This window comes from Tympanuchus pallidicinctus, unplaced genomic scaffold (assembly GCF_026119805.1).
Source record: "Tympanuchus pallidicinctus isolate F22 unplaced genomic scaffold, pur_lepc_1.0 scaffold1, whole genome shotgun sequence".
Lineage (NCBI taxonomy): Eukaryota > Metazoa > Chordata > Aves > Galliformes > Phasianidae > Tympanuchus > Tympanuchus pallidicinctus.
Window position 1 is genome coordinate 32,870,844 of NW_026294618.1, and position 23,085 is coordinate 32,893,928.

The 23,085-nt window shown below is 40.1% G+C and overlaps 1 protein-coding gene and 1 long non-coding RNA gene across 3 annotated transcripts in view; one reads left to right on the forward strand and one right to left on the reverse strand.

Annotated features, from left to right (window-relative positions):
• The window catches only part of ME1 (malic enzyme 1), a 155,787-nt gene extending 147,420 nt beyond the window's left edge, over positions 1 to 8,367 (reverse strand). The window contains exons 1-2 of the mRNA XM_052682685.1: positions 8,338 to 8,367; positions 8,008 to 8,220 (exon numbers count right to left, since the gene is read on the reverse strand). Of these exons, the coding sequence (XP_052538645.1) occupies positions 8,008 to 8,109 (102 nt within the window). The 5' untranslated portion in view covers positions 8,110 to 8,220; positions 8,338 to 8,367. The remainder of the gene's footprint in view (positions 1 to 8,007; positions 8,221 to 8,337) is intronic.
• A 50-nt stretch (positions 8,368 to 8,417) lies between these two features.
• LOC128080547 (uncharacterized) overlaps positions 8,418 to 23,085 on the forward strand; it is a 29,988-nt gene continuing 15,320 nt past the window's right edge. For both annotated transcript variants that reach the window (XR_008206730.1, XR_008206728.1), the window contains exons 1-2: positions 8,418 to 8,606; positions 9,758 to 9,832. This is a non-coding gene — a long non-coding RNA (uncharacterized LOC128080547). The remainder of the gene's footprint in view (positions 8,607 to 9,757; positions 9,833 to 23,085) is intronic.

The following is a 23,085-nucleotide window of genomic DNA, read 5'->3' on the forward strand; positions in this document are numbered from 1 at the left end:
CTGTAAAAGCCGTGACCTCACTTGCAATTATGTTCTAACCCAGATTCCACAGGCTGTATGTCAAGGTTGTTCAGGCTCCTGAAGGTGTCTTGAATGTACATAATCTTGACAATCCCTTAAGGCAGTCTTAAGATTCCTACTAACTTACTACACGTTATGAAATGCTTTTTTATTTTCAGAAGCTGTAAGATTGAGTCTGCCAATGATGGCCTTGGTAATTTGACTGGAAAAAGTCTTTTTAAAAGGAGTTCACAAATCACCATCTTTTTAAACACAAATCACTTGTATTACACTGAGATCAAATAAACTATTATTCATGGAAGTGAAGGGATCCAGGTTAATTTATAGACACTTGCAATTCAACTCATTGATGCCTGGGACATCTAAGCACCGCTGAGATATCACAGTAACCACACCACAAAAAAAAAAATAATACAGTTCTTCATATTCAGTTCCATGCCCAGCTGACAGGCGTGTGTGCACATCTCTGGGTCAGAAGTTCACCGGTACCTGTCTCAACAGGCAGATCTCAGTCAGCACTGAATGAGGACAATGGATACATGAACACAAATGAGCATCTATTATTCACCAGTTGTCACTTAGCAGATGCTAGTTCCTCCTTGACACTGCACCTGTGCTGAAGGAATGCAACCGGTTTGCTTGTCTTTTTAAAAAGCACTCCACTGTGCCCAACACTACTATGTAGCAAAATAAAAAGAAAGCCCAATAGGTTCCAGCACATGCTAACTGTTTAACTCCTACCAGTGCTCACAGAACACAATTTCTCTGTTTCAAATACAGGGCTGAACAGACCATCCTGTGCACACAGGTATGTACAAACATCAACGCTCTCCTTTCTGTTCTCACCCTTTTCCCTATTTTTGCATCACTCTTCCTGCTACACTGGACCTCAGAGCTCTGTGGGATTGATGTTTTAGACCTTCATCAACAACATCTAGCATGACAGCAGACAGCCCCTGCCACTTAGTCATCTGAATGTGGAACAATGAGGCCTTCAGCACAGCTTCCCAGCATCAACCACCGCAAGTCAGTTATGCACCAAATACACAGCTTACATCTGAACCACTGTGCAGTTCAGAAAAGGAAAAGTATGAAAAGCAAAGATTGCACGAGTACAAGTATTTAACCACAAGGCAAAATTCAACTTGAGGTCACAGGTTAGTAACAAACATTACTGTCACATGAATTTCACTTCCTCAATTCCTCAGAGAGGGAAGAAGGGTAGGAGAAGCTTGTGTCTGCCACAGCTTCAACTTCTGTCTTCTCCAGAAACAGTTCAGTACAAACGACCTATACAGCAAAATTTAATGTATGCAGGGAAAAGTGCAAAATAAGAACGTACGGACTCTGAGATGTTTTTTCTGCAGAAAGCATGTTCTTTTCAGTTTATTTTACCTAGATAGAAGTACAATTTCTGATCCAGCCCAATCATATTTTAAGCATCCATCCATTAAATAAAATAAATAATAATAATAAAGTTGCATGCCATTCCAGCTTCTCTATAAAACCTACTGTAGAGAACCATCTATAATCTGCTTTAAATACCCAAATCCTGCCTGGATGGTACTCTGTGCCAGCACTGTTGCCATTCATGTAGTCTCAAGAAAAAGAGTTGAGCTTGTTTGCTTTTAGTTACTGAAGTTTACAAGAAAATTACACAACCAAAACTAATTTTAATGTCTGAAACAACTTCACAGCAAAACCACTCTTTCAGTTTCTTGCAGCTATTCATACCAGCTTCCAGTTGCTAGAAGCTTATACTTATATAGCTTGCTACATAACAACTTCTCATTTATTTTATTTGCTTTTAATTCAAGTCACAGAACTTTCTTCCTGCTGTGCCGACTCAGCATTCTTTTTCATAAATGCAAGCAAAGAACCAGAAGCCAAAGAAGGAAGGGAATATAATGCTAACCAGTGCAAGTTACCTACCTGATCAGAAAAAAAAGCACCAGAAGGCAAAACGCACTGCAGACTGCACCCATAAAATAGAATATGATGGAAAAATAAACTGATCAAAATACCTCTATTTTCCCAAAAGATAAACTGCACGTTCTTGAATTGATTTTAGAAAGATCTCTGGATCCACGCTACTCTTCTCTACAATTTTTTTTAAACTCATATTTTACTTACACATGTGCACATTATCGAGATCCCTTTGTACCCTTAAAGTCATCAACTGCTTACTTTTCCTGCAGGACTATTTACTGATCTTTCTCCTTCCAAAGTTGTTTCCAGAAAAAAGGGCTGGACTCTGTCCTGCTGAGCTGTATGGATTATCTCAACTTCTAGAAGAGACTCTTCAATGCAGAAGACATGATGGAAAAACACACTTCATATGCTAGCGGGGGTTTTACCTTATTATTTCTAGTCTCTATACTCATCCTGAAAACTTTCACCTCCGGCCCTGGTTGGCTGCTTGCTCTAGCAGATAAGCCTGTTCTCCCTCAGGGCTGCTTCATTCAACTTGCTACTGCAGAAGAGAGGATAAGTGAAAAGATGAGGTGGCACTACATCCAATGATCCACTTTTACAGAGCTCACCCTCACCAAGCCTGACACAGAATGGGCTGTGGAAGGCCCTTCTCCACAGCATCTTGTCTTCAACAGTGACTAAAATAGCCTGCAGTTTTCCTTTCACAGAACATCCTCCCCATACACAACTTAGGAAATCGGGCCTCTTCTCTCCCTCAGAAGGTTAGTGAAGAAAATGGCCCCAGGTCTCAGTTTTACAGCTCTCAGACCACCGCATGCCCCACCAGAGGAGTTGTCTCTTGCACACAAAGTTGTTCTGTTCAGACAGTGAGAATGTCCTTGTAACTTGTGTAAGGCAGTCATCACAAGCTGCCCCTGCCCAAACACTGCAGCATACTAATGTAATAATGCAATAACAGCTAGGGGAAGTCACTCATATTAGCATCAAAGATTTCTTAAGCAGACAAACCTGTCTTGAAAAAAGAGAGGTGGAATGAAGAACAGAAGTCTTTTCTAAAGCCCTTTCACACATGCTGTAAATAAAAGAGTTCCTACTATAGTCCTGCATCACAGCTCTTTCCTTGCACCCCCAAAAATTCAGTTTTTCCCTAACCACAACATGAGCAGGCAGTGAAAAGATCAATAAAAAAACTAGGACGTGGAAGTCTCATACAATTCAAGAAGTAAGTTAATTTTATCCACAGAGAAACTGTGTTTCAAGAAAGAAGAATACACAGGGTAATGTCATAACCTCTTCACCCAACCACACAGTAGGTAATGGTGAGCTACCTCTGAGCTCACATCCCTGCCCCCAAAAAGCAAATATGCAGTGTAGCTGCAGTTCTGCCAATCTACAACTTACAATCATGGCTTTTAAACAGCAAACAGCTCTGGTATGAACAGAACTCCCACTTTGAGGATGCTATTCCACAAAACAGTAACTCTTGTTCCACAGGCCCTCATAATAGATCAACTCTATAATGCTCATATAACACAGAAGCAGAATCAATAAAATTTCTCTCTAAAAGATTCCAGACAAAGACCAGATTGATGAAGGTTCTGTACTAACATAGCCATACTATCATTTAGATTTGTGAAAGACAAAATAAAAGACAAATGTGAAAGACAAATAAAAAGACAACACAGCATGTGCTTATCCCTATCAACATCTAAACAGCTCTGCCAGGTGATCAGAAATATTAATGTTAAGAACTATGGTGCTGTAAAGAGCAAAATTACTACAAGGGAAAAGGAAGATTGTGAGAATGATCAGCAACTACACAGACAAAAAAAAATCATCATCCAAGAGATGTCATGCCTACTAGCACATAATCCTAAAGCATCCCATATGGTATTAAATAACCTGCAGAAAACCTATTTTACAAGTTAATAGAAATGCTTCTAACAGATCATTTTAGAGAGTGTTTTTGCTTCCTTCATCCCCAGATTTATCAGTTTTCTTCTTAGAATATCAGCTAAGGTTAAAGTGAGCGCAGACTACTGTAGGTGACTTAGTGCTCACAGTTTTAAGAAGTGAAAACATAAATTTTACCAGCAGAAGTAGAAAAGAATTCTACTGCTTAGTATTTAGTAGAAGCATAGATTATAATATATAAGCATTATAATACATAAGCATTATAATATATAAGCAGTTGCTTATATTTGTAATCTCCTACATAAATCAAATTTGATTTCAGTAAAACAACAGTATGTTCTCCCATCATAAGCATTCTTGTCCCACTGTCTGAAACACAGAATGGAAGCAGGAAGTAAATATTTAACTCAGATAATTATTTTACTTGAATTTTTAAAAAAATAATAATACATTTTCAATAAATTAGTACCTGCATTTCATGTAACCTGATAGGAAAACCAAGCACTGGAACCTCAATAATCCCATAGTAAACTGCTCATTCTCTCATAAGTTGGACTGGATGAGCTTTTAGGATCCCTTTCAACTGAACTGATCTTCCCATTCGTTTACTCTTCCTGAGAGATCCATTTTGGCCACTGCCAGAAATATGACACTGGGACAAGTGGTCTTTTCCATTGGCTGTTTTACAGTGATTTCAGTAGCAAGCCAATGGACTCACAGTCAACTCCAAGCAACAACTAAAAGTAAGTTGAGGACCCTTTGGGATCCAAGTGCCTCACTTACAGGAGGTGCTAAGCATAAAACATCACTACCATTGCAGGTGGGACTGAGATCTGGGACTCTCAGGTGTTCAGCAGACCCATCAAATGATCTGTTCTGAAATCCTCCAGTTTAGTAGAAATTGAATAAAGGGAAAAAAGGAAAGGGTTCAGCATTTTAGCATTTTACAAGCATGCCACAATTAGCAATGACAGTGGTCAGTCAAAGGAGAGTAGTTAAAATGAAGCATCTGGTGAAGAGAAAGAGCCATCCAGCACTTAGATTTAACAGAACCACTTCTTTTCTGCTCACTGAATTGCTTTGCTGAAATATAAAAGCAGTCCCTGAATGGCCCAGTTTCCCAATCAGGCAAGCATTTAGACTTGGCAACCAACAAATACTATTTGAAAAGTTTGCAATTAAAATATATGTTTGCGTATCTTCATATCAAGATTCTGAAAATATGCAGGTTAAGGGAAACTCTGACTTGTTTAAACAATATTTAATGGTAAAAAACTAAATGTGAGATAAACGTTTAGCATAAGTTGTCTTTATGATTTATGTGCTTAAAAATAGCCCTCATACTGAGTAAAGCATAAATGAAAGATTTACAGGAGGAAAGAGCCAATTGTTGTCATACTGCTGTAACTCATCAGCTTAAGGAGCATATAGCTTGCTGCCAAAAGTTCCTAATGCATTTCTTTTCAATGAAAAGAAGTAAAACTCTTTTTGCTTTCCTTGTAATTCCTACTCACAGTATTTAGTTGCACAAGAAAAAAAGTTGCAAGAAGTTTCTAAAGGCGCTGTAGAACTATAGAGTTTAAAAACATTATAAACTGAACCATGACTATCGTTCATGGGCTTAAACTTGTGTCCTTACACAATTGCTCATCCTCATGTAATTCACTCAGTGTGCTAAGATCTGCTGTCCCACATGATTTCTGATGCATCAAAAACAAAGAAGTAATGGCTTCTTATCTAGGCAAAACACTCCAAATGGAAGAAAATCAAATAATAATACCAATAATCCAGCCATACCCCACTAAGTTAGTAGGTGTGTGAATTTTATAGTGTGAAAAATACGTGATTTCAAAACTGAATCGTGAAGGATTTATTTCAGTGTCATGTGTGCTCTTCTGTGTCTGGTAATTTTGTCAAAGTAGAACAGGAGGGGAAAGAAGAAATTTGGATATTTGCCCTGACCTTCCTATAGCCCTCCTTCTCACCTATCCCAGCCATTTAGATTAAATATAAAATTCCATAAATGCACTGATTGTGCCAAAATCCGTTTCATTATTGGATGAGCAGAGCACTAGGTGCTGTTAGGTATCCCAACTCATGCTCCTTATTTCCTCTTACCTCTATTTTTAAAGAAGTCCAAGTATAAATGATTCTTCATAAATTTTTTCTTTAAATCTCTCCGATAAAATGGAGAAACTCTTTGAGGACTCAAGCTGTATGTTTCTGCACATAGCATGCATATTTGAGCTTTACCTGCTTGCCAGGCCAATGGTTGTGGCTAAGAGTCCCTTAAAACAACTCTTCAGTGTTCAGCTTTGACTTGCTGAAGTTTGCAATGTAAGTTGCAAGAACTGAGTTTTACTTAGAGAAGAGAGACAAGGAACATCAGACAAGATTCAAGTAGTAACGAACACACATCTTGTCTTACTTTTCTACTGCTTTTCTAGGTCACAGATAGATACCACTGCTTGGTGCTCACTGCTTACTTTTGCCAAGTGTATGCAAAAGTACTGAAAAGAAAGTGCTGATACCAAGCAATTGTAGCCCTTAAGCAGAGCCCATAAGATAGCAAGAAGTTCTGGCACTTCTTCAGAACCGAAAACAAGTCCTGTACTTTAGAATCATTAAAGGAGATATTTTGTCAGCTTCAGATTGACTTCTGTACAACCTGATGTTTGTTTAACAGCCTTGGCACGCGAAAGCAAACATGGAGTACCAGCTCCTATGCATGCAGGCTATCACAAACCATTAGAAAGGTAACCATGCTAAGCTCTCAGTTGTTGTTTTAAATCATTGCCCTTCCGTATCTTGTAAGATATGATGCATCCATACCCACCAAAGATCACCTATCTCAAAATCAGCTTGCTTGTCCCCTCCTGGCCATGGACCTGACTTTCCCCACAGGCAAAAATGGAGATGTAAGCCAACCTTTCCTACATATTTCAGAATGCTCTGTGAGCTGGAAGAATACATCTCCTGGCTTTTCTGTTATGCAGCATGCGTGCCATAACACAGCTAAGAGGGGTGGAAGAGTAAAGTCTAAGCCGAGAAATTAACCACAAGCTTTCACCTTCAGCATCTCATCTGCAGCTATGCAGTTCAAGGGAAAGATGTTTGAGGTGAAAAAGGTAGCAATCAGTCGCCATTGATTATTCTGAATCAGACTTTTCCACGAACACTACAATTGCTAAAAGCAATCCCAAGTGAAGCAACCCCTCGTCAATTCTTCCTGGGATTTTCACCTTTTGGTTAATTCCCATTTTACCTGACCTCAACAGACATCACACACCCACTGAGGAAATTGTGTATCCAAGCACCCGCACTAACAGAAGCACCATTCATCCAACTAATACATGGAGCTTTTACTGATGAGTCAACCTCTCCGGTAAGGCTGAAGACACAGTTTTTGCCAATTCATACAACTTGGCAGTAAGCAAAATGACTGTATATACATCTTAAAGCAGAGGTACCAATCAGAGCACAAACAGAAGCCAAGAAGTAAAGCTGACACACAAGGACAAAGCTGTGGCTATGGCTTAACCAAGGTCTCATGTTTTACACGAGGCTGATTGCCTACCTTTCACCCTTCTCATATTTCATTTTTAGCAACAAATCCAAGGTCCAGCAAACCAACCAAGTATTTGTTATCTGAACACCACAGCTGTATGAGCACTGTACAAATGCATACTCACCTTCTCACCTAGTCCAAGTCACACATTTACAAACTTTATCAAGCTGAGCTTGCCTTAAGTGCAGAGATGCCATAAACGTTTCCCTGTGCTACAGCATCTCCCAAACGCAGAGTGCATCCTCTGATGCAGGTCAGGGGGAACTGGCATTGGACTTGGCAGCAGAAACACCGTGACAAAAGCTCTCCGGTACCCGCGGAGGCAGCACACACTGCCCCAGGAAGCAGAGCAAGGCGCTGTGGATGGGGGGCCGGGAAGCACTGCAGCTGGCAGCGAAGTAGCAAACCCGCACATGAAAGCCCACCGGCATCCTCGTCGAGCAATACGAAGAGAGGAAGGGTGAGCCCAGGGAGCGGCAGAGCCCAGCTGCAGGCTCCATAGGAGGGGAAGCGCCCGGCACGGCACGCAGACAGGCGGCGGAGGGCAGAGGGCTGGCACCCGCCCCTACCTTGTTAAGGTGCGGGTCGCGGAGCACCTCGTAGCCCCTCTTCATGGTGAGCTGTAGGGGCCTTCCACCCTCCCGGCTCCCGGCTGCCTTCCCTGCTTGCATGGCGACGGGCTCGGCGCGGCGAGGCGTACTGCCGTCAGGTCTTGCGGGAGAGAAGGCGAAACGGCGGCGACTCCTCCTGCTGAGGTGACCGCCCGTCGGGGTGGGATGATCCTGCGGGGAAAGAGAGAGAGAGAGAGAGAGTGGGGGAGGGAGCGAAGGAGGGGGCAGAGCCGCGACGAGGCGCCGCCGCCAGGCGGGGGTCACTGGGCGCCGCGCTGAGTCACCCACCGGCGCACCCCGGTCGGGGCGGTCAGCCAGCCCCCTCTGGGGAGGGGAAGGCCTCGGTGCCGAGGCCGCTCCCCGCCTCGCTGCGTCTAACGCCGAGCGCTGCCGGCAACAGCCTGCTCCCTAATCCCTGCTAGGGAGGAATTGCGACAGCGCTCCTGCCTCCTCACGCTCATTTTTGTGCGGAAGATGACGCGGCGATGCCCCCACAGCCACGCTGCTCGATGCCTGCAGGTGCTGCGCGCGGTGCTGCCCGGCGGACCCGCGCCCAGGTGGGCCCTGAGCTGGGAGCGCTCCTCCGGCCTCAGCTGTGCGCGGAGCCGGGTCTGCCCACCCTCACAGGAACCGAGTTTCGCTTTCATTATGTTATTATTAAACACCGGTGAAATCTACCCTTCTCTGGAGGGGATCGGCTGCACAGCTCGGTGCAGTGCTCAGCGTGAGCTGCTATCAGCTTCAGGGAGGGGAGGAGCAGCAGGGCTATGGGTGGTAGAGATGGAGAGCACAGGAGAGCAGAGCAAGGCAGGTGTTGGGCCAGTTTGTGCCCCGTCTGTTGGATTTGTTTGCCGCGTGTCCTAAAACTGTGTGCTATGGTATTGTGGCAGTGTTTTTCCTGATTCGTTGATGTAAAGAGAAATAATCTTTATATGGATCCTGTGGCCGCGCTAGAGGAAATACACAGCTTTAAATTAATGACAGAAAACTACTCAGCGATTGAGGCTTTTGCTGTTACACTGATGTTGCAATGTCAAGCAGCAACAAACATAAGAACGTTGAAACTATTTTAAACTTACCTCCTTGCATTCATTCTGTAGGCCTTGTATCCATCCTGCTACCTCATCTGCTATTAAAGAGGCTCTCCCAAAACCTGACCTTCTCCAAATTTCCTGTTAAGTAGCTCCTAAAAGTTCACTTGGGGTTAATTAACAAAGGGAAATTGGAAGCATTCCAGGTTATGCTTCTTGAAACTTGATTAGCTAGTCAGCAGCAAGCTCAGTAAATAAACTTCTCCCAGCCTCCACTGCCTCAGGAAGCAATGTGAAGAGTGGTATTAGTGAACAAATTTCAGACTTGAAGCCTCTGTGACTAGCAATCCAGCCTTCCTGAGGCTTGTCTGGATAGCTCAATTCCTGCCCAAGTCCTGAATTTTACCTTAAATAGGCATATCAGGAACATCAGGCTCACACTGCAAGCCTCCTTTGGTCATGATAAAAATGAAAAGCAAAATGGATTTATTTTTTTTTTCCCCAGTTCTTTGCAGGTAGGTTGAAACCATTCAGACAGAATGGTAACAAAGGTGATACTTTTGTCCCAGAGAGAGAAAGGTGCACTGATGTAATTGTTATCACAGTGTTGCAATGTGGTCTATTTAAAAAAATGAATAAATAAAAAATAATTTAAAAAATTCTCTAGTTTACATCAGGAATCACTGTAACAGCTATGACATCTGACCCCTGCTAAGAACATGTCCTGACTCACCTTGTTCTTACTATTAAAGGTATGTAATGTAACAGCTAATTCAGGTGAAAGTCAATGTGGCCCTATTATCCCTTACATAGCCAGACTTCAGAAACAGTTTACAGCCGTATTTACTGTATGAATTTCTTCCTGTGTTCATAGAATCACAATGTTGGAAACAACCTGCAAGATCATCTAGTCCAACCGTGCTCCCATTACCATTGCTACCACAAGCACTAAACCATATCTCGCAGCTCCTCATCCAGACTCCTCTTGAACACTGCCAGGAACAGCAACTCCACCACCTCCCTGGGCAGCCGTTCCAGTGCCTGACCACTCTCTGAGAGAAGTTCTTCCTTATGTCCAACCTAAACCTCCCCTGGTGCAATTATTTCTGTTATCTATTATTCTCTCTGATATTGTTTCTGTTCATCATGTTCAACCACTAATACACTAATACTAATACTGTACAACAATGATATTTTTAAAGACTTAACCCTCATTCAAATAAATCAGTAAGGGTTATACATTATGAAGGTATTTCTGACAGTGGCTTTGTTGCTTTTCTGGTAGGCACCTCATTCTTCTTCCCAAGTGGTTCATATAGCACAGTGCTAAAATTCCTGCTGAAGATTTTTCTGAAGTAGCTGTTCTTGAAGACTGTCCACTGTCTCCTCCTGCTTCCCTCTATTCAATTGTTTAATGTGTCTTTGTCTGCCAAATCTCCCCAGTTGTATTATGGATATATGGAAAGTTCTCTACAAGAAATAGTCCTAGAAGAAGTGACTAGAAAGAGCATTGGATGTCATTTCATTTGCCTTCATGTCTCAACCTGCTGTTAGATAGCTACAAAAAATGAGATCTTACAATCTGCCTTGGCGATCCAACAGTGAGGAGATCATACGGGAAAGAAAAGATTTCCCAGTTGCTGAAGTGGTTATTAATGAGATCTTGTATTGGGCTGCAACTGGTCAAAGGATTTGGAACTTGTCAAACCATCGCTTGAACTACAGCAGACTCTGGGGTCTCCTGTGGTACCGCTCTGGAAAAAAGTCAGCTTCCAGTGCTACCAGCTTAGAAGAAGAGAGGGGAAATCCTACATCCTGATGAAAGCATTGCATTAAATGCCCCCTTCTCCCCCCCCCTTTTTTTTTAATTTAATTTTATTTTTTTTTAGGACTTGTACTTCATATCCAACTTGCCCAAATCAAGATCTTTAGTTGGTCTGTTACCAACTGATGTAGAAAAGTTTATTCCCCTTTAAAGAAAAGAGATATTTTAGAAGATTTTTCCTTGAATTCCATCATGTCTCTTACCCAGACCCTCAAGCCTCCCATGTTCCTCCCAGGTCACATTTTCTGCCTTACCATCCTAACCACACTCCTGAAATGCTGTTGCAGGCTGATTATAGGCCACATTACGTCAGCCAAAACCTCACCTAAACCAACTAGAGAGATTTACTTCACTTGTTTTACCAGTGGTGATTCTGTTTATTCTTCTCAGTAAAATGTTTGCTTTTTTTTGCAATAGCGCAACACCATCAACTCATGTTTGGTTTGTGGCCCGATGTAACCCCATGTCCTTTCCTGCAGGGGTACAGTCTGAATGAGTTGGCAATATCATGTCAAATTTGGCAGAAACACAAGGTTAGCTTTAAAATGGGAATTGTTTAATGATTTAAAAATAGAACTGAAACATTTGTAACATTTCTATTATGTAAACATTTTACAACAAGCAGTAGCAAGCCAGAACTGTACTTGGTAGTTTGAAAGGGAAATTCACTTTTTGGTCATTGGGAAGTGTATTTTTAATTAGCTAAGCTGAAGGAGAAAAAAACTAAATAGCATAAGCAGTGCAATATTGTTGTTTAATTTTAAATTGAATAATTTTTGGTAATACAAATGTGTTGTAAGACAAACTTGGATTTTTGCTGTTGTTTTCTAAATTTTGTTTTATTTTACTTTGAAGTAAGTAATGCACACTTCAAGCTGAGTGAGGAATCTAATGGCAGTTTTGATATGCCTGAAGTGCCTGAGGGGTGTCCCTCTCCATTTCTTCAGGGCTCTCCCCACCCAGCCCACAGCCCCAGACACCACATCAAGTTCCCTAACACCATCAGTCCCTACATCTGTGCCTGGCCATGGGCCCTGCTGATCTAACACGTGGCAGGGTGAGACTAAGCAGCATGATGATCTCAGTATGCCCTCAGCCTGCTCTCGTCACTACATCACTCAGTAATCATGAGCTTTACCTGACCCTGGGTCCCCACACTGTGCCTGACCGCAGCAGACCTGGCCAAGGAACTGTCCCGAGTTGCCCCCAGACTGTCCTGGTTTTTCACTGTGGATGATAGGGTGGGCCTTCACTGGTCAGATTCTCTCACGTCAGCTCACATGGAGAGCCCCCCAGGTTCCAAGGGAAACACTGTCCCCCACTGTGTTCTGACTCTGTGGACAGTTTTCCACAAAGAAGAGCCAGGATATTCTCAGAGATAGGACATAGAATGACAACAGGAAGGAGAAGCAAGTTGCACCTGGAAAACATCCATCTGGCCCTAAGGACAACATTTTCCACCAGAAGAATGGTGAGTGCTGAAGCAGACTACATAGATGTCAATGAATTTCCATCCCTGGAGATTTTCCAACACTTGAGACAAAGGCCAGAGTGACATTGTCTCACTTCAGGGTTAGGCTTATTTTGAACTGGAGGACCTTCAGCTGCCCCCTCCAATCTGAACTTTTCTGTGATTTTATGAATTGCACAATACTGAGAAAGACAAATTCTCTGAACACACTGGCATATCTACAAGAATTTCATCATGGCAGCTAAAGGCCTTTGCTCCTCATGATCTCAAGTTTCAGTGATTTCGCTCCTTTATTTCTGGCTCTTTTTCTACTTCGACATTTATCTGCTTGGCCAACGGGCTCTATATTCAGAAAAACAGTTTTTGTAACACTTCAGTCTTTACTTGCTTTAAATCTAGTTAAACTACTTAACTTCAACAATTGGTGATAAATATCTGCCATTTTGGAAGCTGAGGCTAGATTGATGGAAATCAAAATTGTTCCAGTGTAATATAAATATAGCTAAAAATATTTAATATACCGTAAATATGCCCATTGTACTTTTTACTAGTTGATATTGCATAGTCCAGGCATTGCAGCAAAAAAAAAAAAAAAAGCCACACTTGTCCAGCACATGTTGGCAGATGTGTTAAAGCACCACGAGAGAATTTCAGCTTAGTGCACACCAATAGCTACTTCCATCAGCTGACTGCAGAGGAGGGAGAAGGACAAACAGGGGCAATTGCATGCCTATAGAACCATTCGTTTCTGCTGCATGGTTTGCTCATGGCAGAATGAGAAGTGAATGACGCTTTACTGTTTTGACATGTGGGCCACATCCTTCACAAATGTACAGATGCAACAAGAATGAGAATATATTTTAAAAGTTGATATAAAATAGTTTTATTTTGATTATATATAGACACTCTGGAGTAGCTTAAATGACCTACATAAAGCAGTGGAAAATCACGTACCTCCTCTTCAAACTATTCAAAAAAGTTTGAAGCAAATCTTTTTTGAAATATCCTTTTTGAATTAATTTCCTGAATTGGCTGGTGATGAGGAATGTCAGTTATTTCTAGAATACCAAGGCTGCTTATCTGAAAGACATGAAATCTTGTTAGTAGTATCTTTTTATCACTAATGCTAAAGCCTTCATTGTGCACTTCACATAATTTTATGAAGTATGTACACATTTCAATCTCAAATATTTTAAAGATAATATGGAAGAATATTTCGGATTACTAGAACTAACATTTTTGACTGTTATGTTAAGTATCTCAGAACAAATTTTTCTTGGCTTTGTTTTAGCAGTGTTAACAATGAATTTGGAACTGAGGATTATTGAATGCCAAAATAAAATTGCTATGACATTATTGTATGATTAGTATCTTAATACTGGGAGTTCACTGTATTGCTAGGAATAATAGGATTTAGAAAAAGGCCCCAAACAGCATTTTTACTTAAACTGCTGTATCAGATGTATGTTCCAGCAATAAGAGTAGTAACTTTGTGAGTCTCCAACCATTGTTTATAAAAATGTGATGAATTATTTCAGCTCTGTCAGTTACAGGCATAATTCTAAATAACTTTGACACCTTTAGGATTACTTTGGAATAGTTTAAGTGAGTGCGTTTCTGATGTTTGTTTCCATTCGCTTCCATTTTCACCATCGTTATGTCTGGCACAGTAATTTTAATGGTTTAGCAACTGACAAAGCATGCTCTGAAAGGTCTTAACTACTTCCTCTCCTGTGCAAGGACAGATGGTTTTGTGGGCCTGTTAAAGACTTCTTCTCCACATGTCCTAATTACCATAAGTATTTTGGAGATTGTCCCACAAAGTCCATTTTGTTTTCCAAATCATTAGCAATGTTAAAAACAAATCTTCTCACAAAAACTTTGGCACAGGCTCAAATATAATCCTTAGTTCATCAGCAACCCTTCCTTACGCATGGGAAGCTGTGTGGGGTCCATTACATGCAGTTCACTTGCCAAAGCACTGGAGGTTCATGAGATTCCAGCTGCACTTAGATTCCAGCTGCATTTAGATTTTTTTATATACAAATATTTTGTACAAAACCAACTGAAAGGTAAAATCACCTAAATCAGCAGAGAAGAAGGAAGTGGCAAAAGTTTTTGAGATGAAACTGAAACAATCCTAACATTCTGTGAGCATCCCTTTCAATGATTCCTGGTTTGTTAATAGTTGCATAAGGCCTGGACGACCTCAGCATGAGTACAAAACATACGAGAAAATACCTACAATCTTCACAGAATCACAGAGTCACCAAGGTTGGAAAAAATCTTCAAGATCATCCAGTCCAACAATCCACCTATCACCAATAGTACTCACTAAACCATGTCCCTCAACACAAAATCCAAACATTCCTTGAACACCTCCAGGGCATCTTAACAAGTGTAGCACCTAGAAGAGAACAACTGAGTAAGGGCTCAAAGGTAGTCTTCAGAGATCATTATTTTAAGCTCTGTCTTCACCATAGGATACAGGAGCATTTCTCTCAAAACATTTCTGATGTCATTCTCAACCTCATGGTTACTTAGGAGACAGTAGTCAGTAGTTTATGAATTGATTCACTGCCAAACCTGTTCATCTTGTCCTTAAGGAGCTATTCTATACATTTGGGCCCTCAGAAGTCTGTATACAATGGCTTTTATGCAGCGACTATACATACCTTAAATCCTTAATGCAGCCAAAAGATTTCTAACATAAATAAATCAATCTGTATTGCTTCACTTAAAACAGTAACTCACTACACCAAAAATCCAAAAGGATGCAATATTTCTAAGACAATATTTTGAAGAACTACCTCAGCCATTTTGAGTATTGATCGTATTTTTCAAATAGCATTATGTTCTTTTAATATCATTAAGACTATTTCTGCTGAAACCTAACTTGTAGAAACATTTAGCATTATTTTCTGTCATTACAAATACAGGAAATAATAGATAATTTGTCTAAGCAGGGAATTTTCTGATTTAAAGTAGTCCTGCAGAAGATAATTCACCAGTACCATGGATGTTCAGAAACAGGACAATGATTACAAGGTTTCAGAAATAATGTGGTGTTGTTGCCTGTGCATAGCAATTAGTTAGTGGCCTAGTTCAGATGAGAGTTTCAGTGTTTTATAAAATGTCTGAAGAATAGCTGTCCCAGTTAAGATAATTAACCACAGGGAACAGCTGAAGGGCACAGTTTATTTATTTATTTCAGGAAACATTACTGAAAAAAAATTAAGTAAATTTGTACTATAAATTAACTCCAGGGAGAAATACAGCTCAAGGGGAAATTCTATGTAAAGAACACAGAGACGACTGATAACCGCACCACTATGTAGCATCAGATATTTTACCTGGCAAATAATCAGATCTTCTTGCTAAGTCTGCAAGCTTTTCTGTTGATTTATATCTGTAAGAAGCGAGAAGAGATTTTTATTCATATTTATGTAAAAATAAACCAAATATAGAAACGAACACGCAAACAGTCCTAAAATGGTTTAATCGAAGCAGTAGAAAACAGTGTGTCTAAAAGCTACATACCACTACCTGTTAACCTATCCTACCATGACTAGTTATAATGTCCTCATAACTCTTCAGGAACGTTCACTCTATGCATCTCCCATGCATAATTACTCACTGTTTCTAAATACCCATTAAAACAAGAATGCTACTTATTTTCAGTGAATTCCACCTCCATACAGCCCATGCAACAGGCTTCAGAAGGAAATCACTGCTAGGTAAAAGAAAACAGCAGAAGCACTGTTGGAACACAGATGACCCTTTTAGATGAACCTTGAAGCTTCCACACTGTTACATGCCAACATTAAACACTGATATTATCCTCTATCACTCTGCTGTTACCAGAATGTGAGCACAGAAAGCATCTATTTGTGATGCACTCCCTGGGCTCAGCTCAGCTGGGGCCACAGTGTCAGGTCTACAACCACAGAATCCTGACTCTATAGCACACGAAAACAACTGTGATTTGCTTTGCATAGATGTAGGGCTCAGTGTGACATGATCGTTCGGGCAATATTAATCACACTTATCCAAGGCCAAATTATTTATGGATAGTAGTATCTTACAAAGAGTTTTTTAACATACAGGTGTCATGGAGTTAACTAGATCAATCTATGCACAAAACCGTGACAACAAGTATGAAAATCTGAAAACTCTTGTACTTCGTCAGACTGAAGGGCCACCTATCACAATATCCTGGCATAAAAAGCAGTAGACAGTTAATTTACAAAAGGTTTTTAGAAATGCAGCGTTCCTTGGCATTCCCTCTCAGTTCAAGGCAATAAATTGCAAGGACTTCCCAAAACAGAGTTACCATCAGACTACTACAGCTAATAGCCATGGATTTTGTCTGATTCTTTTCTGAATCCCTCTGCTTTGGCTTACACAATATCCCTGATGCACTGTGTCTCATAATTAACAGCATAGCGTTTGAAAATGTTTTGTTTGAGAATGTTGTATGTTTTCAGCTCTTGCTGGATAATATTTTGGATGACCCCTACTTTTGTAGAGTATGAGAAAAGATAAATATTTTTTACTTTTTACCTATACTGAAAACCTTTGGAGTTGACATGATTGCTAATACAGACTGTGCCAAGGAGGCAAATGTACTGTGTCTAACTTTATGTCACTTTATGTCATTGATATCTTGTCTTTGATTTTCCATTTATTTGCGCAAATAATTTCTGAGACTCTATCCACTTTTCCTACAGTCTGTAACAGTCAGTGCCAATTTTCAGAGAATGAGCTCTGTGTTGGCTCTGTGGCCACTTTCCTAAGAAGTCTTAAGTAAATTAGAGCAGTTCAGATTAAATATTTAATCTACCATTTTGTTACCTCAGCAGATACTATGAATCTTTTGGAATTGTGTCTCACCCCACCTCCCTCCTGTAGTTGTGCATGTATAGTCAGCCTTTCTTTCACCAAACCCTCTGACATAAGGACATATCTTCATGAATTAGAAAAGATAAGACTTTCTGATCATCCTGCATATCATTCATCTTTTCTGCAGTTCTTGGAAAAATTCTCATTAATTTGTCCTTGTGGCAAAAAAGTGCTGCACATTATTTGTGGTACCTGAACCATGGCTACAAACATTATCAGTATTACCTACAAACCATGAGATACCCACTCATTGAAAGCCAGAACAACTATCATATTTCCTATACCTAAGGTCTGTGGTCAAACCAAAAATCTGTTGCCACAAGTCTTCTGTTGGTTGATTGGCCAACATTAATCTGGATTGCAGGAGATGGATACAAATTGGAGATCATTATACTTTGGGGCACAGAAGCAACTTATCTCTGCCACAATCAGCTGCTCAGACACTTACGAATTAACAAGTCATTTAAAACCAGCATGACAGAGAAAACCTACTTTGCTCTGCTTAAGCAGGAGGAGCTCATAACGTGGGTTTTGTTTGTTCAAAACTTACTAGAAAATAGAAACTCTCAAATATAAAAACAGGACGCGATTAGTTTTGAGATTATATCTACATAAAGGATGAAGTTCTTGCAATGCATACAGGGCCCAAAGCAATTCCAGTTAATGTGGCCAGAAATCATGGGATATCTGAGTTGCTAAAAAGTATTAATGTAGATGTATAACAATTAGTGTGTATTTATCTTTGCTAATGCAGACTCCAAGTGGAAGATCTGGATTTGTGAAATTCAAGTAGGGGTACAAGTTGTAACATTAACCTACATTAAAGAGAAAAGCCAATATTCTTTATCACGTGAAACAGTGTTTCTCCATGACTAATAGACCTTATCCCATAAATTAAATACCTAAGGATCTTTCTTTTCCCTTAGTCAAAAGAATAATAAAAAAAATGACTACTTTCAGTACAAGAGTTTCCATAGTAACTTCTGCATACTGTGAGATGTTGATTTTAAGTCCTTAAACAATTTCTCTTATAAAGAATTAAAATAGCATGAAGCAGTTGCTGTCACTACAGCTTTTTCTATGCTGAGTAATAGCCAGAACAACATTTTGTGGTTGGGTCAAAAAACATAAGCTGTCAGAAACTTAATCATGTCATAAGAATACCACTATAATTATAAATCATATTGAAACTGGCAATACAAATTTGCAATGAGGGCATATATTTCAGCAACACCGGGTCTTTGCATAATATTTGCAAGTACTTGTTATTTTTACTGGTTTATGGCATGCAATACTGTGATCTGGAGTCAGGATGTAGCCCCTACTTCGCAGTTTTCAAATTGAGGTCACAGTCCTGAAAGTATTTGGGTGAAAATTATATTTTCATGTGCGCAAGAGGTTTCCATTTAAACATCAGCTGGGGAAAATTTACAAAAGACCACACCTGCCAAGCTTCAGCCTGCTGGCAAGCACTGTATAGAGGCCTAACGGGAATTAGGCAGGGAAGAAAGGTTGCCTGGATTTAAAAAGGGTGTGAACCTTCCAAGCTCTCAGGGTATGTACAAGTTTATATTTGGATAACCCAACAGCTATGCATGTAAATTGTCAGGGAAAATTAATGAATGGTGCACGTGCAGTATATCAAACCTCTTTGTCTCTCAACCAGTATTTTCATATGTACCAAAGTGCACATTCTTTAGTGAGGGTTATATGCAATAAGACTTGTTTAAAGTTTATAAAGCCACACAATTTTAATGTATCTGAATACAGAAAACAGTTACCCAGAATAGTTCTCACATTTATTTATGGCTTTGTAGTGAAAGTAAATTGTTTCCTGATCTGTTCATCATCAGATATTTTATGCCAGAATTTAATTTTGAAGTTTAAAATAAGTAAAATGAATTCTCAACAATGGCTTCGTTTTCTAATTTGCTTCCTCCGGCCACACTTTTTTCATGGAACCTACTATAATGTATTCTTAAGAAACTGTATTGTGTTTTGTATCTGAAAAACATTGTGAATCAACTATATATCCTCTACCTGCTCTCTTGGTCCCACTCTAGAACTGAAAATCTCACATTTTTGTATTATTACTTTCTGATAATTCATATAAGTTTTATTATCCTTGTGCTAGCATGGTAGGAATACTTGTGTCTTAAAATCATTATCAATTGCAGACCTCTTAGCCTCTGCAGCTCATCAGCTTTGCAGTGGCTCTCAATGCCCCCATTTCCCTTTGCATCCCAAACTCCTCAGTAGCATGTGGCAGGTCTAGAATTTCTTATGAGGTTTGGGTGCAGCATGTCACATAGGTGTACCTTGTGAATATTTTCCTTTACATCTTGAATCAGTTTGCAGAGTGATGAGCACCCCCTGTGCTTTCTAAAAATATTGTTCTGCCTGCTGTGTTTAACTGACAAGAGAGAGATGATTATGTTAAACTGGGAGACCCTGAAGTCACCTCAGTTTAGAGTCCCATCCGCTTTGCTAGTAATGTTAAGGTTATGATAAGGTGTGTATATCTGTGTAAATCTTTAGTAGAACAAATAAACTATTAATAAGAATAAATTAGCAGTTAAGATAATCTAACAGTATATAGGCCACATTTTAACTTCATTATTTTTCTATCAATAATAACGAACTAGGAATTTGCCCCAGTGCACCAAAAAAAAAAAAAAAAAAAACAAAAAACACAAGACAAAACAATCCCACACATATCTAATAAATCCTTAATTATTTTTGAATTAAGAACATAGAGTCATGTGAGCTGCATGGAAAAACAGTGAAAAACTTGGTTCACAGGTAGGGTTAGTACAGTAATAACAAAGAACAAATCTTTTCTTGGAAGATGAGGACTTACATAGCAACCTAATCAGTGAACCAAGGAAAGAACGACAATTTCAAATGTGCGAATTGGCTCTGCTTTGTTTCAGGTTGTACCAGGAGGGACTGTACACAAATATTCTACAGAAGTTTCATAAGCCAAAAGTTGCCTTCTAGTGTAACTTGCATTAATTCTATCGAAGTCAGTGTGGCTCTGGTCATTTCTGATGTATCATCTGAAATCAGCCTAGAGTTACAGTGTTTCTTGTCCAGGCTGTGCTTTGTTCTACTGGAATGACAGTGTCCTGTCACATTAAAGGAAAGAAAGACCATGTCCCTGTAGCTTGTGTGGCACTTGGAAGGGGCAGCTTTTCAGGAAAATAAAAGATTTTTGTCACCTAACTGATGCTCAAACATTTTTCTAATGTATCTTTTTGTGGGGAAAGAAAAAAAAGAAAAAAACAAGAGGAAAATTAATTTTAAAATTGACCTTTTTATTAAATAATAATATAATATTCCACCTCCTCCCACACACACACACCCCCTTACCTACTGCATATGGCATGCCTCCCTACAACCAGCTGAAGGCAAGGGGGGAAGCCTGAGCCATTCCTGACCAGCTGTAAGGAGCAGGAGCAACCTCTCCTCTTCCCTCTGCTAGCCCCAGAGCGAGGATCTAAAAGTGCTTTCCCAAGGAGGGCCAGAAAATCCCAGCTTAGACTCCAGCACCCTTTATACTACTGTTGTGGCTCTTGAGAGAATTAATTAATTCCCCACAGCCTTTTAATTGTTCCTACAGGGCAAATCACTCATCCTTTCTTCAGCTCTGAGAGAGAGAGACATTATGAAACATTATGTCCTGCTGATAGTGTCCAGAAGTGATCTATCTCTGTAAATAGGCACTCATAGAGCTGCATATACTTCAATAATAGACATGGGCATGAAGCAGCCCACATTCTCTGCTGCCATGCTTCATGGTACCTGACATAGGCCTGAGCAGCTCTGCTCCACAGCACCTCCTGTTATCCCTCCGCTTGGGAGATGGCTTGTAAAGTGGAGTAGCAGCTGAATTGGGTTGAAATTAAATATTTTGTGCTGAGTTTCTGGCCTACTGAAGTAATTATCTGCACTTTGATCCACACCTCAGTTGTATGCTAGCATGCATAAGGAAAGCAGAAAGGCTTGAGGGCAACAGCAGCAGTAACTTGGTAGTAGCATAAGAAAATTTGCCCTTAATTAAACAGTAGATATATGAGTATTATTTTTTTTTTTTTTTTTTTTTTCACAAGTGCAAAGCAAATTGTAAAAAAGCTGTTTCTAAGCAGAAAAGTTTTGCAGTTCATACCCTAAAAAGGATTTGAACTCATTCAGCTTCTTTCTCTGAAAATCCCTGATGTACCCACATGCTGCAGACATATGTTCCTTAATTCTGCAGAGAACTAGAGAAAGGAAAGCTAGACTTGTGAGAGGAGCTAGAATGTAAAGCTAAAGCATCCAAAAGGCACTGGAGTTATTAAGGTACAATATAGCACTGTATCTGTGCTTATGTCTTAGGAAGTGATGTGCCAAAGGCTGTAAACATTCTGAGGAGGTGGCACTTGTCTCTTAACTACACAATCCCACATTTCATTTGAATATTCCTCTCATATTTTCCCAGTGCAACATGTTATTAGCAAGCCCCGATTTACTTGCACCCAATAACAAAGGGAGACTAGCAATACTGCACTTACCAGTTGCTTCTTGGTTCTGCCATGGAAGGGTGAAGCCAACTGAGCATCTGAGATTGTTTAATCAGCTGAAGAGGAGGCTTAGGGGAGATGTTTCAACTCTCTAGAACTGCCTGAAAGGAGGTTATGGTGAGGTGGGTGTTGGCCTGCTCTCCTGCTTAACTAGTGATAGGAGTAGAGGGAGTGGCTCCAAGCTGTGCCAGGGCAGATTCAGGTTGCTTGTTAGGAAAAATCTCTTCTTTGAAAGAGAGGTTCGGCACTGGAAGGCTGCCCAGGGAGAAGATGGAGTCACCATCCATGGAGGTGTTTAAGAAACATTTGAATGTTATACTATGGACATTTGTTTAGTGGGAAATATTGGTGGTAGGTGGATGGTTGAACTGGATGATCACTGAGGTCTTTTCCAACCTTGGTGATTCTGTGATTCTATGAAAAGTTCTCTCTAAGGTAGTTCTAAGAGCTGCACAAAGTTTCTGTTGTAGTTCTAGTAGGAAACTTTCTTTTCTGAAATTTCTGGTCCTGTAATTGTGTTTGTACACTCTGATCCCTTTGTACTTTCCAGTTTAAGTGAGACAAGATTGTATGGCTTGGTTTCTGTTATCGGTCTGGAAAATAAGGTGCAGAGCCAGTAAGAAGATATTTTGTAAGTGTAATCTTTGGGCATGTGAAAAGAAAGCCTTTGCAATTATCCTGATAATCTGTTGAAGTCATGCACAGTTTCAGTATCACTTGTTATAATATTTGGTTATGGTCCAGCAGAGCATGAAGAGTTACTTTTCACTGATGAAGACTGATTTACAATTAGTAAAAGAAAACTGAATGTATTAAGGAATGTGTCAGGTTCATTTATTTGACAAATGAGTGTAAAACTACTTACAAAACCACTTCAGAACATAGCAGCACCTGGATTGTAATGTATTTTGTAGCAGCAATGATATGAGTAGTTTTAGAACAGTAAAAACAATACCAGCAGCTTAGACCAAGATCACTGAGTGCAGAGGCAGACTTCCACACCATGCCACAGTTGTGATGGATCCCTCCTGCAGATGTGATGGATCCTGGATGGCAGTCAGCAATCCAAGTAACCAGCAGGCAGAGAATATGCAGGTGTGTGTTATACTTAAGGGCAAAGTCATGGTTTGAAGTTACCCAGCCTGGGCTTTGCACAAAGGAGGTGTTGTAATTAATTTGTATTATCATATGTATTACCATAATTTGTATTATGGTGGCAGCTAATATCCTTTATGGTGTTCTGTG